Below are 23,122 nucleotides of genomic sequence, written 5' to 3' on the forward strand. Positions count from 1 at the left end.
AACAAAATCTTATCAGATAGTATCAAATGTTGACGAAGATGTAGAAAATAAGAACTTTTGAATACTGCTGGTGAGGCTGAAAAATAGTACAGCTGTTCTGAAGAACCATTTAGCTCAAACTGAAGACGCATATTTTTTATGACAGCGTAAGGAGAGATGCAAAAGGCTGTTCCCTGCAGCACTGTTTGCGTAGGAAAATGTTGAATGTACCAAAATGTCCGCTAATAAGAGACTAATTAAACAAAATTTGCCATATTTATTCAACAGAATACAGTGGTTATCAGTAAATAGATGTATACATATCAACATACAGAGAGCCCAAGATATAAGTAAAAATAAAAGACACAGCTTGATGATTCTTGTGTACATTTTGAAAACACCAAAACAATACTGTTTCCTTACGATACCAGATGAAAACAAAGAAAGGATGCCTGTACATACAGGCTCATTGTGGTGACTGCCTCTAAAGTACAAGATGGGGGGACAGGACTGCAAGAGCTGGTTGAAGGAATTTTCCTTACATCCCAACCTGTTATTTCATAAAAGGGGGGTGGTATTACTTCTGGATGGTGGGAATGTGGACATTTATTATCAATTGCCCTTTTCGCTTATTTTTTTCAAATTTCCATCTACAGCATACTTCCTCTGTGCTCACCCACACGCTGTGTTCCAATACCGGCAGGAAAACTGGTGGTGCTAAACACACAGAACAGCATAAAGCCGAACTTTACATATGATTTAAATCATGTTCAAAGTAAATGCTGACTATACGTGATTTTAACCTTCACTGAAAAACTTTAGCATTAATACTCTTATAAGCTGAGACTCAGCACTCATCAACATGAGAACTGAAAGGCAAACCACATGTAAAAACCCTTTATCATTTAGCTAAGGACTTTTGAAGGCCCAATCGTATGTAGTTCCGTTAGCCAAAATCCCTTTTCTCCAGTGCCATCTGGTGGAGAAAAGAGGCAACCTCATCTGTACCTTCCACAAAACACCCCCGTTGTGGTTATCGGAGCACCATTTCTTTTCCAAAGAAGCGCCGGCTTTTACTCTGAGGTTACTGTGCAGTACACTAGTAAGTGTCTGCTTTCTTTAGAGCCTCCCTCAAACTAAATTCTTCCGCCTACAGGTTAGATAAGAAAGGGCTTTGTCTTCTGTTCAGATTCCTTCTTGAATGCTTTTAAATTAAGTGATGCTTTAACTTCTTCCTCACCAGACCACTCTGCAATCATAATCTCAATTCATCCCTCTAGAGTAAACAATTCCAATAGTTGATTTCTATATTAAAAATTTAGTGTCATTTTGCTTTACCTAAACTTATGAGGGTAAGCATGTTTCATTTAATGGACTTTTAAAATACAACATATTGTCACTATAAATATGCAGTGGGAATTATAAATAGTTCCTTCTTCCAAGCACTGGACTGAGAAAGTACAAAACATACAGTATCTTACCAAGAGCCAATAAAATATGCTAGATTTTTCAGACATGAAAGGAAGATATCAACATAAAAAAGGGAATAAAACAGAGTAACCAGATTATTAATCCCCCAATTTGCAATACTGAGTTCCTTCATCCATTTACAATCCAGAGATGTATCTAAGCAGGGTGGTAAAAATATTCTGGAGCTCAGACAAAAGAAGTCATTTCTAAATGATTTTCCATTAGTGTTTTATGTGGCTATGATTCCATTCGAGCTTTATAACCTGCTATAACACATAGCTTTTTAACTGTTTCCAAATCAACGCTAGCAGAGGATGGAAATAAACAGAGTCAAAGGCACGCCCTCCCTCAGAGGCTCAAAATTGTTAATTTTGATGTAATTTAAAATTAGTGAGTTTCAGTCACTCCACTCAGATGATCGTGTAGGTTCATACACACACACTGAATTGTTGGTTTAGCTTCCATTCCTTTCTCAAAGTTGATGATAAACAGACTAATCCCCGTATTGGGACTGACTGACATCAGCTCAGACTCGCTCACGGTTGCTGGTAAAGAACACTTAAGGTCAGTCAGGAAATAATTGAACAGGCTTTTCATGTAAGCGCCATGACTCACAACTAAGACACTGGCTACTAATTCTGGAGCGCCACTGTCTGAATTAAATTTGGAGGCATAGTTTTTTCCTAAAGGGAATATCTCTGCCAAAGAAGTTTCCAGACAGTTGCTTGGAGTGCCTGGGGAAAACTGTTCTTTTTGACCTGCTTCCTTCAGGATCAGTTGACAAAGAAATTCAAAAAAGTCTTTTCCACGCATCTTCACCTACAATCAAAGAAAAAAAGGTGAAATACAGTGACATTAATGGCTGTTTTAAAACATAAACATAAAACATAAATGATTGGAGTTTTCTAATATGTCAACGTAAGTGCTACATAAGCAGATGAAACTCCATATTTCTATTCATTCAATGAGTAGTTCCACAGACATTAGTAAGTGCCCACCATATTTCTGGAACTGCAGAAGCACACTGGGGACAAAGATGAGTAAGATACAATGCCTAATTTCTGACTTCAAAGCACTCAGAGTCTAATTAGGGAAATCTACAAGTAAACAGAAGCCCATAAAACAGTGTTAACTAAGAAACTACATCTGATACTTGGTTCAGTTAGAGTGACAAGGACAAAAAGAAATCTTTCCTTTAATAAATGAATAGAAAGTCTTTATAAGAAAATTATGAAAATGAAGACTAGGGGGGAAAATCACCAAGAACACAATTCAAAAGCAGAATGCTCCAAAGAAAGAAGCATGGGGATGCTGCCACAAACAGCTGGGGGGCAGGAGAGGCCAGAGAATTTCCGGTCTTGAGTTACTTGGCCTCTCACGTGTTTTGTCCATCATTCTCCTAGAACAGCACCACACTTGCTTCACTGACTATCATACCACTGCTGAAGTATTGCTTCATAGTCAAGAGTTTTCTTAACAGTAACATCTAATGACACATCGTTTAAATCCATTATCAGTTACGACTGCCAACTAACAGTCAACGAGAAAGGTAGGATAGCTTTTAAAAAAACGATGTCACACAGAGTTCTTTTATGAACCAAACAACTTTCAAACGGCTTATCTAAAATTCAGGAACATCTACTTTACCAAAAAACAAGTCAGATTTCAGCTCCTGTGACGTGGGCAAGTTCATCGGCCTGGGAGCTTGCCCCAGGACTACGCACCTGGTCTAAGGTCTCCCCTCCAGGTGGCGTGAATGCAGGACATTCTTCCCCAGCTGCTTTGGCCATCGCTCTGAGCTCACTCAGCGCCCGGCTCTCTGCAACCCCATATTTCTGCAATGGTCCAGAAGATAAAAGTGCCTCCAGTGAATTTGCAATACAACAATTAAGTACAAGTTAATTACAAATTTGGAACAATCACCCGAGAAAGCAGTGTGGTTTCCTTTTACTTACTGTATTATATCTCCTCTGAACTGAAAATTCTCCATGATGATAATGGATTACTTGTATAATAAAATATTTAAAGAGACAAATCATTATTTGCGGTTTGCATCAATGACACCAGAAGATTCTAACACCACCATCAGACAGAGTCCAATAGTAAAATATTATTTTTTATGAGAGTATGTGCACATTTCGCCCAGTGCTCTTAACAAATCCTCAAATCCAAATTCTTACATCCTCAACTACACCTGGAGCAACCTCTATAACAAAGAGAAACATCAATAATCATCACTTGCTTTGTTCTTTTCGAGAATGAAAACATCCATTGGTTAAATATTCCAAATGCTACGCTGAAGCAGCACGTCAGGCAATGAGGCCAGAATGGAGGACACAGGGTGGCCGTCTCCCGCCCCTGCTGAGATCGCCGTCTGGTGGGGGTACTAACCAAGGAACAGTAGTGGGAAAGTGGCGTGACAGAGGGAAATCCTGGACACACACACACACAGCAGTCGTCCAATCTGGACTTGGAATGACACATGGCCAAAGCCTCAGGCTGAGTGGAAGTGGGCCAGGTTTAGGGAGCAAGCATTCCAGCTTGTTCTGGGTACAGATTCAGGAGGTCAGTGAGGAAAGAGCATGGGGTATTTGGGCAACTCTAAGGAGATCCTTGAGAGGCACGTGACCAATGGTCCAGAGCATGGACTGCAGAGCCCGACAGCCTCAATTATAATCTGAGCTCTGCTACAAACCAGCTCTGTGACCCTGAGCATGGACTTGACCTCTTTGTGCCTTTGTTTCTGTATCTGTAAAATGGGGGCTAAAAAATGAGGTTTTTAAATCTCCACAACATCAGGCTGTTGTGAAGATTAATAAACCTGCAGCACTTGGGACAGTGCCAGAATGTGGCGAGCACTGAGTAAATGCTCGGTAACACTATTACTAAGGCTGAGCGCTAAGCACAAGGGAAGAGGAGGGAGAGGTGGAGGCAGCCAATCAGATCTCATAGCACAGAACAGCCACGTAAGAGCCTGGACAACCTTTGAAGATCAAAGAGAACTAGTGAACTGTTTTATACAGGGGTGTAGCAACCACATTTTCTAAAGATTACTCTGGCCTGTGGTGTGGAGATTAGATTAGAAAAGGGCACGCAGTGGAAACAGGAGAATCCTGCTCCATTGATCTAGGTGACAGATGACACTGAGCTGCAATAGGATGGCAGCATTGGGCCAGCAGAGAAATGAAGGATTCAGGAACTATTTGCAGGAAGAACTGACGAGATGATGGTAGGATGTGCAGTGTGAGAGACAATGAAGAATGAATAGTTGGAGCATCTGGGTAACTTGTCAGGAGCCAGGTGGAAAAAGAGTACAATCCACTGAGCAGTAGCTGCGCGCATTCTAACTGATATGAACTGCAGGCAGTTTGACATGTGAGTGTGCAGAGCAGGTAAGAGACCTAAGCTAAAAATACCTATTTGGAAATCATCAGTCCTTTAACTGAAGTCATAAGAGAGGATGGAACCACTCAGGGAGAGTGCACAGTGGGGAGAAGAGAAAAGATGGCCCTGCCTGATGCTGGTAACACACTCCTGTGCTGATACGACGGGTTCAGGGTCCCACTGAACTCAGAACGTGTTTGTCTGACATCTGTGCATTCGCTCTCGGGAAGAGTGAGCCTTTCCAAGCAGTATTTATGCTACAGTTCTAGTACGTATGTTGAACTGTAACAGAGAACACATGCAAGTTAAGAAAAGCTGTTCTTTAAAGATGCCCTAGCAATTCTGTTACAATTCTGCATAGAAGGAGTCACAGGGCTGGCAGGGACATTTACCAGCTTATACGTGAGCATTACAGAGCATAATAAAAATACTGCTCTAGGAGGAGACTTGGAGTTCAATCTCAGATGTAAATTGTTGTATGGCTTTCACTAAATCAGTATCAGAAAGATTCATTTCTGGTTATTTATGCTTAAATGACCAGGGCTATTTATCTTAAAACCAGGGAGTAGGATTGGGAGAGAAATTTTCACTTTTAGTTTAAACTCTTCTACACTGTGTTAAATTCTTACAAGGAAACCTGCTTTTATAATTTAAGATGTATATCATATGATTTTAATAATTAAATAAGATACTGTCTATGAGAGTACATAATAGTGACTGTTACATCATAGATTGTTAACAGATGTTAGCTGTTTCCATATTCCTAGCAGGAATGCATTTAATTTTTAGCCATGTGATAAACGGATGTGGTTATTGATAATTTAAGGTAAAGAATAATAAGTTACTTACTCTTTCTCGAAGTCTTGAATCATACTTTACTGTCATATCTCTGCAAAATTTGTTCTTCTCCAAAATCCCATGCACAGTCTGGAAATCGAATGACAACTGTTTTTTTTCTCATAAAAATAATCATCTGGCCAAAATGTTAAAATCATTTATGCCTTCTTAGTAAATAAAAAAAAAAAAAAAACTAGAAATAATTTTGCTTTGCCAAGTTGCCTCTTTGTACTGCTTGTCCTTTCTCTCTTCCTGCCAGATTTTCATACCGTGTTTCCCTGAAAATAAGACCTAGCCGGACAATTAGCTCTAATGCGTCTTTTGGAGCAAAAATGTATGTAAGACCCGGTATAATAAATATAATATAATGTAATATAATATAATATAATATAATAAATATAACATAATAAATATAATACAACATAACACAACACAACATAATATAATATACCAGGTCTTATATTAATTTTTGCTCCAAAAGACGCATTAGAGTTGATTGTCCAGCTAGGTCTTATTTTCGGGGAAACGGTATTTCCTTCTACCCTTTCTTCTAGTTCGGAGGTCAGCAAACTACAGCCTACAAGCCAAATCCATACCATGACTAGTTTTTGTAAATGAAGTTTTATTAGAATACAGTGATTTATGTATTGTTCACGGTTGCATTCACAGTACAACAGCAGAGTTGATCTCTGACAGAGATCATACGACCCACAAAACTTAAAATATTTACTATCTGGCCCTTTACAGAAAAGCTTCTACTTCACTAATGTTCCATTCAGGTTTGTCTAAATTGCTGTTTACCAGTTTCTTTGCTCACCATTCTTTTCAGAAACTCAGACCTTCCTTTTGGAATTATTTTCCTTCTTTAATTATCCTTTGAAAGCTCTTTACAGCCTGTTTATGTGACATGTCTTTTTACCTACACTCTAGAAAATGTTTTACTGGGTATAAAACTCTAGGTTAATCCTATTATCTCTCAGCACACTAAAGAGATCATTATTGATACTGACAAATTTGTGGATATTGGTCTTTAGTAGATGATGTTTTCCCTTTTTATTCTTTGGAGTTTTGCAATTATGCTATAATAAATGTAGAAGTGAGTTTATTTATTTATCCTGATGGATTTGCCACACCTTCTGGATGTGATAATTTATCTTCCAACAATTCTGTAGAATTATCAACTGTGACCTCTGAAGATTGCCTCTTTCCCAGTCTCTCTGATACCTCCTTTTGAAAGATATTAGACCTTCTTTTTATGTTCTTCATGTCTTTTAAACTCTCATACTTTTAATTTATTTATCACACTGTGCTACATTTTGGTTATTTATATTTATCTATAAACTAATGATTATTTCAGCTGTGTCTAACCTATAATTTAGTATTCCTGGCCCCACGCAACCACTAATCAGCTTTATGTAGATTAGATTTGTCTTTTCTAGAGTTTCATGTAAATGGAATCATACAGTAGGTACTCCTTTGTGACTGGCTTCTTTTGCTCAGCATAGTATATTTTTGAGATTCTTCCACGTTGCTGCCAAGTTGTATTCCATTGTGAGAATATATCATAGCTCATTTATCCATTCACTACTGATGGGGACATGGGTTGTTTCTGTTCTTTGCCTCTTATGAACAAAGCTGATATTAAACAGCTGTGAACAAGTCTTTGTGTGTGGACATATGTTCTAATGTCTCTTGGATAAACTCCTGAGACTGAAATTGCTGGATCATATAGTTAGTGTATGTTATGTCAAACTGTTTTCCAAAGTAGTTGTTCCATTTTACGTTCTCATTAGCAATGTATGAGTTCTAGTTTTTCCACATCCTTTTATTTGTTTAATTTTAGCCATATAAATGTTTGTATAATATCTCATTGTGGTTTTAATTTATATTTCTGTTATGATCAATTATGCTAAGCATCTTTTCATCTGTTTATTGGCTTCCTACGTATCTTTTTTTATGAAGTGCCTGGTCAAATTCAAATCCTTTGCCCATTTAAAGTGAGGTGTTTGTCAAATTATTGAATATATGTATATGCTTCATCCCAAGAAACCTTTATAAATATTTTTCTCCTGTTTTTCCTTATAGAAATTTTATAGATTTAGCTTTTAGATTTGTTCAATGATTAACTACAAGTTAATTTTTGTGTATTATGTGAGGTAAGAGTCAAAATTCATGTTTTTCCATATGGATAGCCTATTGTTTCAGCACCCTTTGTTAAAAGGCTACCCTTTGAATCACTGAATTACCCTGGCACCACTGTGAAAACAAAACTGACTAAAAAAAAACCCTCAAAAACAACTGACCATGTAAGTGTGGTCTGTTTTAGGTCCCTCTACTTATCTTTATACTAATCCCCCACCCCCCACTTCCCTTGTGGGACTTCAACTACATGTATATTAAATTGCATAACATTGTCCTATACTTCATCGAGACTCTTCATTTTTCCTTTTTTTAGTCTTTTTTCCCCCTATCATTTTAGGGTATTGTGGTTTCTATTAGGTTAGTGCAAAAGTAATTGTAATTTTTGCAATTATTTTTAACCTGTTAAACCACAATTTCTTTTGCACCAACCTAATACGTCTTCGTATTCACTGACCTCTTCTTCTACAGTGTCTAATCTGCTGTTAATCCAATCCTGTGAAATTTTCATTTCAGCATACTGTATTTTTCATCTCTAGAAAATGAATTTGGTTCTTTTTTCATATCGTCTATTTCTCTCATTATGTTCCCCTAAGGATAGATTAGCCTCATAATTAAGGTGTAATCCTTGTGACATCTCTACTGTATGTTCTACATATTTGATGAAATCTCTCTACTTTTGCTGGTGGGAACTCAAATTGATTTCTAGTAATTGTTCAGCTTACAATTTCCCAACAATCGTCCTCTCCCCTGAAGTTGTGTTTTGCCTGGACTCATGTAGTTTCACCCTACATATGTCAGGTGAATAGTCCACCAAAGATTTAAGGGTGAACCTGTGCATATTTCTAGAGTTCTTTCTCTATGAGGCTCTCTCTGGTACTCTGCCCCACAAATTTTAGTTAGTTAACCTTCCCAAATTGCAAGCTTTGTCTCCTAAACTCACTGAGACCACTGGGCTCTATCTGGCTTCTCCTACCAAAGTCTGGAAGTTGCTTCAGTTGGAAATCCAGGACAACCCTCATTCATTTTACTTCATTTGGCGATCATACCCACACTGCCTGAAGTCAACGTCTGAAAAGAACTGTCCTGTTTTCTAGTTGTTTATGGCAGGAGGCTAAACTCCAACCCTATTATTCCCTCGTAGTTGTCATAAATCTCCTCCCATTCAGCTTTTAGAAGTTGCTTTAATTCTTTTTAAAATCTCTGTTCCTCAAGATATTTCAAACATGCATTTTATTTTTTGATAGTAATATAATTTGTTTAACGGTATCTAGTAATTCTAATACCTGGGGTCTTTGTAAGATAAATTCTCCTGTCTATTGTTTCTGATGACTCTCTCTCATGACACCTTCTTTGTCTTTCTTTAAACATTTTATTAGACATTTTTTCCCAAGCTACTCTAATTTAAAAATTACCAAAATAAAATAGTGTAAAATGAAAAAAAAAGAAGTAAGTTCTGTCAAGAGAAGAAGAGGATTGGAGGTGATGCCTTCATGAGATTTAATTCCCTACAGAATCTGATAGCAGATTTTTCAAAGTTACAAGTGTTGAGAATTTTGACTCATTAGCCTAAACCTTGACTCTAAACTTACCTGTTTTGTCCTTGTGAGATCGCTGGAGAAAATATGAGTAAACTTCACATTATTAAGAAACAAACCAGCAGCAGCTGCTTGTTTCAATCCAGTTTCTGAAATAGGTGCATCTACTCCTTGTCCTGTGGTATTAAGAGAAGGAACAACACCATTCAAATATATATATATATATATATATATATATATATATATATATACATACATATATATGTCTACGTGTACATATATGCAAATTAAATCATGTTTAAAAGAATATAAATAGCACTTAATTATATTTTACTGAAATATTTCCTTGGGTGCTTTTCTACATAACTTTTCACAGAACTGACAGGTAAAATTAAGCTATAATCCTATAAAAGCTCATATATTCAAATGTTTCCCCAACAGAATGTTTCCCTAGTAGGAATTAGATGATAATAAGAATTCAACTGTCTTAGGCTTTCCCCTTTCACATTTACCCATCCCTTTATTAGCTATATTTTATTAATGCTGGCTCTGATCTTATATTCTCAACTCAGGTGTGATGTTTGGGTAGCAGGATCATTACCTAAGAAAGTTTTTCCTTCTTTATCTCCATTGTCCAAACATTCTGTATTATATTACTTTCCCTCCCTCCTTCCTCCTTCTTTCCTTGCTTCCTTTTCATTTTTCACTTAAAAAACACTTTGGAACCACTATTTCCAGGAGAAAGGCTGATTAGAATACTCTGAAGGCTCCTCCTACTATAAAAGAACTGTGTGTGTGTGTGTGTGTGTGTGTGTGTGTGTGTGTGTGTGTGTGTGTATTGCATTCCTGGACTCACAGGATATAAAGAAAATCTCCAAGAGACAAAACAAAGCAACCAAAACCAAACCTGAGCTGAAACTGAACACTACCATGAGAAAATGGAGTTGCTGGGTGGGGGTTGGGAGCTGCATGAAACAGCAAGGTGAGAAAACTGGAGAACCAAACCCAATATTCCTGGAAGCCAGGAATCCTGTAAAGAGGCTAATGTAGTCTCAGGTCAGTGGTGAAAAGAAATGTAAATCCTCTTCAAAGCAAATCATCCTCAATAAAGGCTAACAAGTTTTTTACTAATTTAGAGCAAATAATAGTTCAAAGATTTAACACACAAGAAATTAATCCATCATGAATGAAAGTCACACAAACAATAAGTAACAAATTTCAAACCACTAACACTTCACACATTGAAATCAGCAAATACAGACTATAAAATAACTATGGATACAACACAAAGGCAGAATCAAAAAAAAAGCACACAATAAGAATTCATCAAAACCAACCAGAGAGCTTTCAAGAGAACCAAATAGATCTTTTAATAATGAAAAGCAGAACTGCTGAGGGAGAAAAAGTTCCCTCAATGGATAAAGGGAGATCCAGTCACAGGGAGGCTTAATAAACACCAAGACAGGCTTGAGGTCATCACCGAGAATGCTTCACGGACACAGACGGAACATGTCTCTGATATATTAGAGACATGACGGAAAGAATGAGCATTCCTAACTTACATCTAATTAGAATTGCAGAGAGAGAGAGATGAAAGAAAATGGAGCAGAGAAAATATGAAGAGATCATGGTTGAGAATTTTCCAGAAATCTACAGATAAAGGTAACAAAATATACATCAAGTAAGATAATTTTTTTTCATTCCTCTTAAATATATTAAGGGAAACTGTAGAATAACAAAATCAAGGGCAAGATTTTAAAAACAATTATAGAAAAAGTCAAATTACTTACCATGGAACACCATTTGGCTGACAAGACTTCTTCACAGGAACAATAGAAGCCAAAAAACAGTTGAATAATATCTCCCAAGTGCAAAGAGAACTGTCAATCTAGAATTATCTAGACTAAAAGTGATTAAAGAGAATGAAAACAGAACTTTGTAGGACAGAAATGATTGAAACTATCTTTACCATCAACAGATCTACACTAGGGGAACTTTCAAAGAAGATACTTCAGGAATGAAGATCTGGGATACAAAAGAAATGATAAGAGAAACTGGAAAATATATATGTAAATGTGAACAAACACTGTCTAAATAACATTAAATATTAAGAGCTAAGTCTTGTGGTTAAAAAAGCATAGGACTAAGATACTAAACAATAGTTCTCTGTATTTTTCATGATAGGGGGTATTAATGTTATACTTAAATTTTGGTAAAAATTTGAAAGTACCCATTAAAAGAAGAGAAATGGTTTATTACTTCAAAGCCAGTAGGGAAGATAAGAAGTGGTTGGATAAGGAAAAGAAACATGCACTTAAGAAGTAAAAGCAAGTAAAAAGAAAAAGGAAAACTAGAAAAAGAAGGGAGAACAAAACACCAAAGGAAAAAGGCCAAACATATCAGTAACCAGACAAAAGTCAATAGATGATTCTTGCCAATAAATACAGACTATATTTTTTAAAAGAAGAACCCAAATCACCTACCTAGTACGTATGAGGTAGTAACACTTAAGTATCAGTACACAGAAAGGCTGAAAGGAAAGAGATGGAAAAATGTATCCCGGCAATTTCCAATCCCAAAACACCTGGACCCTCAGCAACGCAGGACTTGACAACCAAATCTTAGCAAGAATGCGAGGACCACCATAAATACTACTAGGAAGATGTAACAATCTTTAAACCTGGATGTGCCTAACAGAATAGCCTCTAGCAATGTAAAAACAGAACATGCAAAGCTCAAATTAATGAAATTTCAGGTATTAAAGGATAAATTGGCCATCACACTCAGAAATTCCACATACCTCAGTCATAAATTGATATTTAGGTCAGGGAAGCAAATTAGTAAATTTACAAAATTAGTAAAATATAAAAGATTTGAACCAAAAAAAAAAAAAAATCAAGGTTGACTATTTGATATGTACCTTCAAGCCCAACAATTAGAAAACAGATTTTATTTTTCTCAAGCTCACAAAGGTAGATTTATAAAAACTGACCCTGTTAAGAAATTTCAAAGAAGCATTATCAAATAAACCATACTGTCAGAATACAAGCAATTACCCTGGAAGTCAATCATAAAAGATGAAGAACAACAGTAACAATCAAGCCCAGTCACTGGGAAATTTAAAAAATCATTCTAAATAACTGAGGTCAACGAAGAAATCATAATGGAAATTTAAGATACTTGGTGTTGAATACTTATGGAATTACTACATATTAAAACTGTAGGTCTGCAACCAAAATGATACTTAGAAACATACAGCCTTAAAAGCTTTAAAAAAAAAAAAGCCTATAACTTAAAGAACTAATTAAGCATCTAACTTACAATGTTAAGAATACAAAACAAACCTATTAGGTTGGTGCAAAAGTAATTGCAGTTCTTGCAATTATTTTAAACCTTTTAAACTGCTATTACTTTTGCACCAATCCAATAAAAATACAAGTGTGAACCCAACAACTTTTACTCATGTTTTGCTACCAATTTCTAGTGAAATGAGACAAGTGAGCAGTACCTAAGGACAGGATAACAGGCCGGCAAGGTCGCAGGTCATTGGAAACAAAGGTTCATTTAGGTAATTATTAGTTTCCAGAAAAGGGAGTCAGGCACTCTGGGTATGAAAATGGTTTCTGTAAACCCCAGATACCCCTAACCAAAAAAGTAAAACAAAAGCCGCTTTTATAATCACAGCACAGAAACAGCATGTCTAGCTGAAAGTTCACCAAAATATTCTTTAAAAGCCATATTAGCTGGATCATAGTGAGATTAAAAGATCTGAGCCCAAATTAACACAAGGGAGGGAGAATCTGTTCAGAATAAAGTGACCATCCCATGTGAGAACAGGAGTTCTCTTTTTTAAACCTCCTGTTACTACTAAAATTAAAACATCTTAGCAGAAGAACACCATTAACACCAGCCAGTAAACTTTGTTTCCAAATATAAAATCATCTTGAAGGCTGGCACTTATATTTTAAGACGGTTTAATCAGCTGCCTGGGCCATTCTGAAGCGACCCATAATCAACGTGGACTATTGCTTTTGCAATCCCGTTAACTTAGGAGTCTTATTTCTCTGGGTTACCATCTGCTCTGACCGTATTTCTGTGACTATGATGCTTTATTTCTGTAAGTCCCAACTCACCATGCAGAGTTGCCCCCAGGGCTCCCTGCTCCATCAAATCTGATGAACTCATATATCACATTAACACTAAAGGACAGAGCTGAAAAGAACAGTATACCAACCTTGAATTATTTTCTCCTTGTTCAATCTTGTTTCTCCACTGAAACAGAGAGGGTGGGGGGAAAAAACACCTTTATTACCAAATTAGGTTATTTTTGAGATGAGAAAAAAGCATCTGCAATGAAACGTTAACAATATTCATAAAGATAGAGATTAACCTTGTAACATGCTTCATAATCTAACCTGTGAAATTTATTCTGAACTAGTATTTGCAATCATTTAATGTACTTCACTGAGGAGCTAAGAATTTCAAACTGCCGAAATTAAAATGTGTAGACCATGAATCAATCTTAGGTGACTTGCAGGTGGAATATTCTATTAAAAAACATATACGTATATATTAATTTTGTTAAATATCCTTGTTAAAATAAGTATGTTGACCAAAAGGACTTTCACAGGCCACAGGACCAACACACGAAAGCGAGCACGTGCAGCGACAGTGAGCAGCATGGGAAAGAAGCGCCGAAGCCTGCAGACCCGGCCTCCTCTCCTCCTGGGCCTAGGTCATCTATTTTGTATCTTGGAGGCCCCGCTGAAGAACTGAGGTTTGGGTAATACATTTTTAAGAATTAAAAAAAACAAACCAATTTTGAAACAACCAGAAGGGTCAGAGGACTGGAAACTGTCACAAAATCAGTCAATGGAGGCTGGTGGGGAGGAATGCAGGGGTACTCAGACAAGAGTGAATGACAGGAGGAACTAGAGTAAAGCCATCATCAAATACACAAAAAGCTGTCAAGGAGAATTCCCGGAAACCTCAGTGAGCTCTTCTATGCGCTAAGCACAGAGCTAGGCACGGTGACGAGATGGTCCGTGGCTGCCCTTGAGAAAGGAGTTGGCTTCTTTTGTGCAGACACTGGACACAGAACTGGGAATGGGTGGTAAAAATAGGAGACAGATTTCTTCAGGACAAGTTATTTTCTCATTTGGAATCAAATGTCTACAGCCCATATTTATAGCCTTCTATGTCAATGAGAGGTGAATATCTTTAAAGTAAACTTCATTGCATATGTTGGGCTCAGGAACAAAAGTGCTTTGGCTCCACACTTATGAGCTGGGTTTAGCTCAAGTGCCTCAGTTTCTTGTCTGTCAAACAAGGAGACTAAGAGTCTCTATCTCACAGGACTCTTGTAATAACTGAGTGAATTATAGGTAAAGTGTTTAGAATACTGCTTAGCTTTTAGTAAACACTCAGTTGTTATATTTATAAGTTACTTTTGCACATAGAAATCAAAGATTTTCATAGCTTCATAGAAATCAAAGATTTAACAATGCATTTCTCTAACCTTTTAAAAATCGTGAAATAAACAGTGAACAAATAACTGTAAAGCCAACACCCACATAACACCCCCGAAGTAACAGATCACTGCCAGCCTCCCAGACCTCGTCCAAATCACAGGGTCCTCCCACCCCCAGGGGATCCATTATCTGGATGTCTGTCTGCTCATGTGCTTGCCTTTCTTCATTCACAGCCTTCCCACCCATGTAGCGCACAGATTAGCTTAGCTGTTGTTGAACTTTATAATGAATTGCTTCTTACTATATATTGTTTTTTGTGTGTTTCTTCTTTTGTTCAACATTTTGAGATACATCAATATTTCCGAGTCCTTACATTCTCATTACTGTGTAATCCTCCACTGTAAGAATTGACCACAATCCCTTTATATGGTCGGTTATTGGTAGATCTTTGGAGTGTTTCCAGTTTGGGAATATGCTTGTACACAGTGCATCAGATTCTCAAGGGCAGTGGTTCTCCAAGTGTGGTCCCAGGACCAGCATCATTGGCACTGCCTGGAAACTTGTGGGAAATGTAGTCTCAGGCCCCACCCAAACACAATGACCCAAAAACTCGGAGGCTAGGGCCCAGCAATCTGTATTTTAATAAACCCACCAAATGATTCTGATGCATGCTTACTTATGTTTGAGAACCATTCAAGGACTGGCAAACAACTGTTTGTAAATAAAGTTTTACTGGAATACAGTCACACCCATTTGTGTATACCTATATGGTTATATATACTTTCACACTATAATAGTGGAGCTAAGTTCAAACAGACTGCATAGCCTGCCAAGCCTAAATGATTTATTACCTGATCCTTTAATTAAAAGTTTGCTCACCCACGCCTCGTGATACATACCTAGCACTAGAATTGCTCGGCCATGGGGTGTGCCAATACTCAGCTCCATTAGATAACACCGAAGTGGTTACACCAATTTATATCACTTTGCAGTGTTCCCCATCCTCACCATCAGTTAATATTGTAAGAGCTTTCAATTTGTGTCAATCTGACACCAGAAGAATTGATCTCACCTTAAATTCACTTTATACTTTTCTGATTACTAATGAAGGCTGGTAACTCCTTTGTTTTAAGTGAAGCACTAGTTTAAAAAAAAACAAAAAAAAACTCACATGGGATTGAGCTACTCAGATCCAGAAAGGAACTCCAACGGACCTTAAAGTCAGAATCACAACTGAGATCTGCCTGGAACCTTGTCCTTCTTCACAAAAACATAGTTGCCAGCCTCTGCCAGGAGCAGTGGTTCTGACACTGGAGTGTGTATTAGAATCCCCTGATGGGCTTACTAAAACACAGACCTGGCGTGTGTGTATGTGCACATGTGCTCATTCTTCAAGACCCAACACAGGCAGCTAGCTCTTTAGGGCTTCCCTTCCGGCCCCATCCCCCACCTACCATCCCATTTAAATGCCCAACTCCATTCTCCCATTTTACCATGGCACTACTAATGTAAGTTATCATCTGTACGATAAGGCACTTTCTACCTGTCTGTCTACCTGGCTCCATTTCCTTAAAGACGCAGCCAGATGCTATATCATCCTAATGGAGAAAATCCTGGGAAGTAACAGAACCTCAGTGAACGTACTCTGCCATTGGAGGGTCACCTGGAATCTGTTTACCCTTTGATCCAGCAAGCCTATTACTGAGAATACCTATATCAATCCATACTTAAAAGAATAGTTGTTACAGTGTTACTTCTAACAACAAGAGATGATAAATAACTACATGTCTATTAACAGAGCTGGTTACATTAACAAATAAACAGTGGTACATCTACATAATGGAATACTATGTAACTGTGTCCTCTAAGGAGAGAAAGACTGCATGGGAAGGTCACCAAGATATATTATTAGGTGGAAAAAGCAAGGTGCAGAATTTTTAAAAATCCAGCTTTTTAGAAAGGAGGGAAATAAGAATAAACATTTGGATATGCACAAAGAAATACTGGAAGGCTACACAAGGAACTAATAAATGTAGTCTATGGAGCAAGAGAACAGGAAGACTAGGGAGAATTGTATGGATTTCCAAATATGTGGATTTTATTAGTTTAAAAAATATATTATGACAAGTAAATGAAATTACACAGAACGATTTACCACTGATTTACCATTAGCATTGCTATTGATACTAATGAAAGATTTCTTATGCTTCACTCAGAACCATGTGAAATGGATGTGAAAGAGGATATTAACCTCTACCATTCAGACGCATAAAACATCCCATTAGAAACTGTCATTTCAAATACAGAAAATGGTTCTCAAACATTGGATTCACTTCCTGTCCCAGCCTCGTAAGCTTGCTGAGACCAAAAATAAAAGAACTGCTGTTTAAACACAAGTGACATCCTCTTTAGACAGTGACTTTGTAGCCAAATTCAATGTCCAGCAGAATTCAAAGAACCCCCTCATCCCATATTTAGTTTTATACAGGAACCTCAAAAGGTTTTGCTTAGTTTATGTGGATCACAAACTCTCTTACTCATTTTTGTAAATTTAAAATCGATGGTGAGGAGAAATTTAATAATTTTGCCAGCCTATGTCTTTACAAATCACAAACTCAGATAACTTTTTGTATGCTTGCCAAAAAGATAACTCAAGATTTTAATTTAATCCCAAGAGCTGATATGATAAAATTCAGAATGAAAGATTCCATCATCAAAATGCCATCCTGCAAAAAAAATGGAATCCCAGTACTTTGACAGTTTTGCAACGGCACTGCCCCACCATCAAACCATTTTTAGCAAAAAGAAAAAACTATAGTTATGATATAATGAAGGATTTCATTTAGCTATAAGTCACTAGAGACTGCTGCAGACATTATTGCATTTTTAACAATTACTAGCATTCTACTGGTCATTTGTGCCTTCAAGTCACTTTATAAATATTACAGAGTAGGAATCCAGAAATAGAATTTTTTCCAAAAACGTTCACAAATGTTTACTTTTACACCTTTTATCAGCTTTATCAAGAGGTTTATATAAATCCTTGAAGCAACTGTTTAGTTTGTTTTGGGAATGGGAAAAAAAAGTAGGTGGATAAAATAGTTTTACTATTAAGCTGTTTCCCTTAACCAAAGTTTGGCTTGTGACAGCGGCAGAGAAGGTGGAGGGAGCTGAAAGGTCAGAGGAATATGTTTTGAAGGAGTCAGGAATAACACCGCTCATTTTCAAAATCTGCAGTGTGATCCATTTCCAAAACAGAACGCCCGACTCTGCAAGAATTCAACGCTTCTGCCAAGAAGTTAAGTCTTATGACCAGCCATTTATAGGTTACAAATACATATCATTCACTTTGTAGATTATGACACTATTTTTCACTTAAAAAGGTATTTGATTTTGTTAGCTCTGGTTTATATTCTATGGCATTTCTTTAGAAATCTTATAAAAACCTTAATTTCCCAAGTATATCCTTTTAAAGAATTCAAATTCAACAGACAAGCACTCAGTGTGCCAAAAGAGACAAATCATGGGAAGTTAGTGCATATTTGGGGCAAGTTTTCATTAGCATACATGGAAATGTAAAACCTCACCTGATATTAATCATGAACAGCTTTATCCTGAGTCCTCTACACCAAGTAATTCATTTGAAAATATAGAAGATTTAGGGGCAGCCAGATGGCTGTTGGTTAAAGAGCAAGTTCTGAACAACAGGGTTGTCGGTTCGATTCCCACATAGGCCAGTGAGCTGCGCCCTCCACAACTAGATTGAAGACCATGAGCTGCTACTGAGCTGCTGCTGAGCTGTCAGAGGGTGGCCAGATGGCTCAGTTGGTTAGAGTGAGAGCTCTCAGCAACAAGGTTGCCGGTTCTATGGGATGGTGGGCTGCGCCCCCTGCAACCAAAGATTGAAAACAGCAACTGGACTTGGAGCTGAGCTGCGCCCTCCACTAGTTTGAAGGACAACGACTTGGAGCTGATGGGCCCTGGAGAAACACTGTTCCCCAATGTTCCCCAATAAATTTTTTTAAAAAACAAAAACAAAAGACACACACATATATAAAATGTTCTTTCCCCCCCTAAAATATCGAGGGAAAATCTTCATGTTACTAGCCCTGTGTAACATGAAGATTTTCCCTCGATATTTTAAGAGGGGGAAAGAACATAATACCCAATTCATGATATATTTTTGTTTATATATAGATGGGTCCTAAGTGCAAAAAACTAGGATCAACCCCATTCGCAGGACATAAATATCACAGTAACATAACAACTATAATTTATATTTATAATAGTTTACAGGTGATCTAACATTTATTTTGCTTGCTTTATTAAGACCAGAACAATGATAAGCATTCAACAAAAAGTAAGTGAACTGATGCTAGTGTAAGGAAAACATCAGTCTTTCTATAAATAAGTTTACTAATCCATCATCTTTAAGTCATTATATTTTTTTGTAAAAAATTTTTAAGTTTTAAGAGCTAGTTAAACATGGAAGTGAAATGGGATGGTTTGTAGGCAACTGATTGCAAACACCTACAAATAACATTTCAAGGGAACGAGGGCCTTCAACACATAGTGTAGGTGATGGAAGAAGTGCCAACCTACATACTGGAGTTTCCAACAATGCCATGCTGTAAGATGATGAAAAGTTACCGTTTAATATTAGTAGACCAAAAGTTTGCAATCTTGGGCATTCTATTTCAAAAATGATACACAACGTACTTTCACTTCCAAGTATAATGAAGAAAGGTAAACACACATACAGGAACAACACAAGATTCATAAAGGATTTGGTTGAACTTAAAGAAATTGCTTTTAAAAAGCTTTCTTGCTTTACCTGAAGAGGTACTGTGGAATAAAATTATCCAACTGTTATAAAATATCGACCATGCCATCATGGTATTTCAAGGTGTTTATCTTACAGAGTTATACAGAATCAGGTAACAGAAAACTCAAGTGCCTATTCCTATGGTGATTATCAATTATGTTTTAAATAATTTCTCTTCTCGAAAGAATCATCAATTTTTCAGCTTTGAGCATTCTGCAGGAGAAAAGAGAGATGGTCCAGACAGGAAGGCAGCTTACCCTAACCCTATCAGTTATAGCAACACTTTTGTTCCACTTTCCCACAAATGAAACAGAACATCGCAAACTATTCTTATCATCCTTCATAATTATATTAAGAGAAATAAAAAGTAGCTTCTAAAATGGCTGGTGATAGTCAAGTAATCTACAAATATTGGTCTTTAACTTAATAGGAAGAAGAGTACAGTGGTTAAAAGGATGGGCTGTAGTCACGTTACTTTGGTTCAAATCCTGCCTTTAAGCAAATTACATGCCTTCTGTGCCTGTTTCCTTACCTGCAAATTGAGGAGCAACCTTTACCTCACTGGATTGTTGTCAAATTTTAATTACAACAGTGCCTGGCACATAATTTATTAAGGCATTTTTAAATTGGTGTCTATAGAACTCCTACAATGAATCAATTAAAAAAAACCAAGCCCCTTTTAAGAATCATGGAGGCAATAAAATCCGCATTCATATAAGTATTGTCTTTAAAAATCTAAACAGAGATCACCTGCTTTTTCAAGGGGTGATTTAGCCTAGATTTCCTACAACTTCTGAGCTTCAGTTATATGCCAGCTACTGTGCTGCCTGGATCAAAGGAGCCAGAAAGTGCTCCAACCTTGGGAGAAAGGGCAATCGGGACTCTAGTTCCTGTTCTGCAGTAGCTATATGACCTTAAGTAGGTGATAAATGGTTGGAAAGTCTTCTATAAAATGAAGAGGGATGGGGAAGAGGAGATACAGAGGAACTCCATTTCTAGTTTACTCATTAAAATCCTGTGAATCCTAAAGGGGCAATTTCAGATGATTCCCAAGATTATCTTCCTGTAAAAGAACAGGACAGAAAAGAGAGCAGTTAAAGTCAGCTTGACAAGATTAAACCACATTAGTGTTTTTTGTGAGCTCCATGAAATCAAAAATGGCATCTTATTTACCTGCGTAACCCAGTCCACTGGGACATAGTACCTACTCAGAATGCTGCTCTGATAAACTACACATACATATTTGGAGATTAGCTGTATTTTTACGAGAGCTGTCCTTCTAGAAAAAGAAGTTATTTAATTCTCAGATATGTTTTTTCCCCACGATTGTGCTACATACACTTTACCTTTCTCCCATTTAATTCTCACACTAACCCAGTGAGTTTTATAGATCCTTTTCCCCGTGTTACATATCAGGAAACTGAGGTCGGAAAGATTCCGTTAGCAGAGGGCCCGGTTACAAGGCCCTCGCTGGAGCCCCGATCCTCACCCAGGTCTATCTTGCTTGAAAAATCTGCTCCTAACCACCCTGATTTCACTTCCCATTGCCAGGAGGCAAGTAACTGTTTGCGAAGGAAAAAGACATGAAGACGCATCCACATTCAGCTCCGTGTAATGTTATAATGAAAACTACTTGTCCCGGGTGATGCGGCCGGCGGAGAGGAGGGCGAGGGCCCCTTCTCTCTCTTCCAGTAACGTAACCTCTGCAGGGAGGAAGTAAATCTCAGCTGCCTGTCTGTGGGGCTGACTGCCCCGGCCAACCAGGGGGAACCCAGGGGGCGCAGCGGCGACGGAGAAAGGGGATGGTGGAGGCAGCCAGCGTCCCAACTGTCAGCGTCGGACGAGCTATTCTGCCAACTCTTCGGAATCTGCTAAGAACCAAAATGGTGCGCCGAGGAGTCCGGAGCCAAGGCAGCGTCCGGACTTGAGCTCTGCCACCAAGTGGCTGGGAACCTTGCCCATTTACGTATGCAGACCTCACCCTCCGCGTCTGCAACCCGGGACTGATGGTCTCTGACACGTGCCTTCCACGCTCAGCGTTGCTGGGGGAAAGAGGGAGTCGAAATGAAATAGCACAGACGAAAACACCTAGAAAATAGCCGGTCCCAGCCAGGTCTCCGAGGGGGGCGCAATCAGGAAGAGTCAAGGGATGACTCCAAAACACACTCAGCGCACCAGAGAGAAAGGCACCCGGCGACAGCAATACTCACTGCCTGACAACGGTCAGAGCAAAGCGCGTCATCTTCGTGGAGCCCACAGCGAGGAGAAGCAATGGCTACAGCTCGGACAGCGTACCCGGCAGCACGCCGCGCCGCTTCTCTGCACTGCAGGCTCACCTCGCCCACACCACTTCCGCCAACCCCCGCCAGCCAGCCGGCTCCGCTGCTATAGGCCGAGGCGCCCGCTCACGTCATCGCTGGAAGGCCAATCAGAGCGGGGAGGGGCCGGCAGGTCGTCGGAGACTGGTGAGAGCTGAGGCCCCGCCCAGGGCCGTAGCGCTTGCGCCCCTGCGCGCGGGCCTGTGATTGGCGCGCGGCGGATGCGGGCGGGGCCCGCCCTGTAGTCCGCGGTGGAGGCGACTCTTGCCCCACCACGCCTGTCTGTTGGAGGCTCCGTAGAGATACGGAAACCAACCCTCGGATTTGGGGGTGATCTGATTTGAGGCTGGGACGCAGCCAGTACTCTTCCTTCGTGGGTGTCCAGCGCCAGACGAATTGGGTCCTGGGAGGGTTAGCTGTCCCCCCCCAACACGGGACACGTCGGCTCAGCAAGGTCCGTGGACCCAGTTTCGGTCCCCAATCCGCCGTGACGGGCATGGCCCCGGAGCAAATTTCAGGCTGGCTCTTCCGCGCCCTTTTCTAAATACCGGGCCTCATTCTTGGCCTGCTGAGCCCGGTTTTCCCCAAAGAGTCCTGCGAAGCCAGCTTATTGGGAATCCCCTCCCACTTGGGATCCTCTTCAAACCTTGATGTCTAAGCCAACTCCTCTTCCGCCATGATCTTGAACCAAGTTCCTCGGAGTAGGGTTCCCTTTTCTCCCTCACCCCGACCCTGGCTAGGAATTCCCACCGGTCCCCGTGGTACCCGGAGTTAAATTCGCTCTTTCCCCTATTGCAGTGGTCTTGAGTAGCATCCTCCCTGTTTCTGCCGTTTTTCAAAGAGCGTCTAGTGAAGAAGTTCTCTTTAACGGCTTCCAGGGCCTTGGGAGCGTCCCTTACCCTGTGACACCCCCAGCTGCACGGTCGGCCACTGGATAACCGTACTCACCACGCAGGTAAAGCTTAATCACGCGCGCTGCACGTTGGGGAGGCTTAAGGCGACCTTCACGTTCTCTTCCAGGCATTTGTTTTTTACCTAGATCCTCATATTTAGTAATACATTCGTTTCCTTGAATCCCCAATTCTATATGCGAAGATGGGCTTAGAGAATTTAAGTGATGCATGGAACATTTCGATAGGCACACATTTCAAAACAGCTGCA

The 23,122-nt window shown here is 39.0% G+C and overlaps 1 protein-coding gene across 1 annotated transcript; it reads right to left on the reverse strand.

Moving 5' to 3' along the window:
• Positions 1 to 236: 236 nt before the first annotated feature.
• TIGAR (TP53 induced glycolysis regulatory phosphatase) lies at positions 237 to 22,004 on the reverse strand. Its single transcript, XM_081060820.1, has 6 exons — positions 21,854 to 22,004; positions 13,582 to 13,619; positions 9,402 to 9,523; positions 5,683 to 5,760; positions 3,174 to 3,284; positions 237 to 2,268 (listed from the first exon to the last, which is right to left on the reverse strand). Exons 1-6 carry the CDS (start codon positions 21,883 to 21,885, stop codon positions 1,837 to 1,839), a joined length of 813 nt encoding a protein of 270 aa, XP_080916946.1. The 5' UTR covers positions 21,886 to 22,004; the 3' UTR covers positions 237 to 1,836.
• Between the last annotated feature and the right edge of the window lie 1,118 nt (positions 22,005 to 23,122).

The sequence above is a fragment of the Rhinolophus hipposideros genome (genome assembly GCF_964194185.1).
Source record: "Rhinolophus hipposideros genome assembly, chromosome: 9".
Classification (NCBI taxonomy): domain Eukaryota; kingdom Metazoa; phylum Chordata; class Mammalia; order Chiroptera; family Rhinolophidae; genus Rhinolophus; species Rhinolophus hipposideros.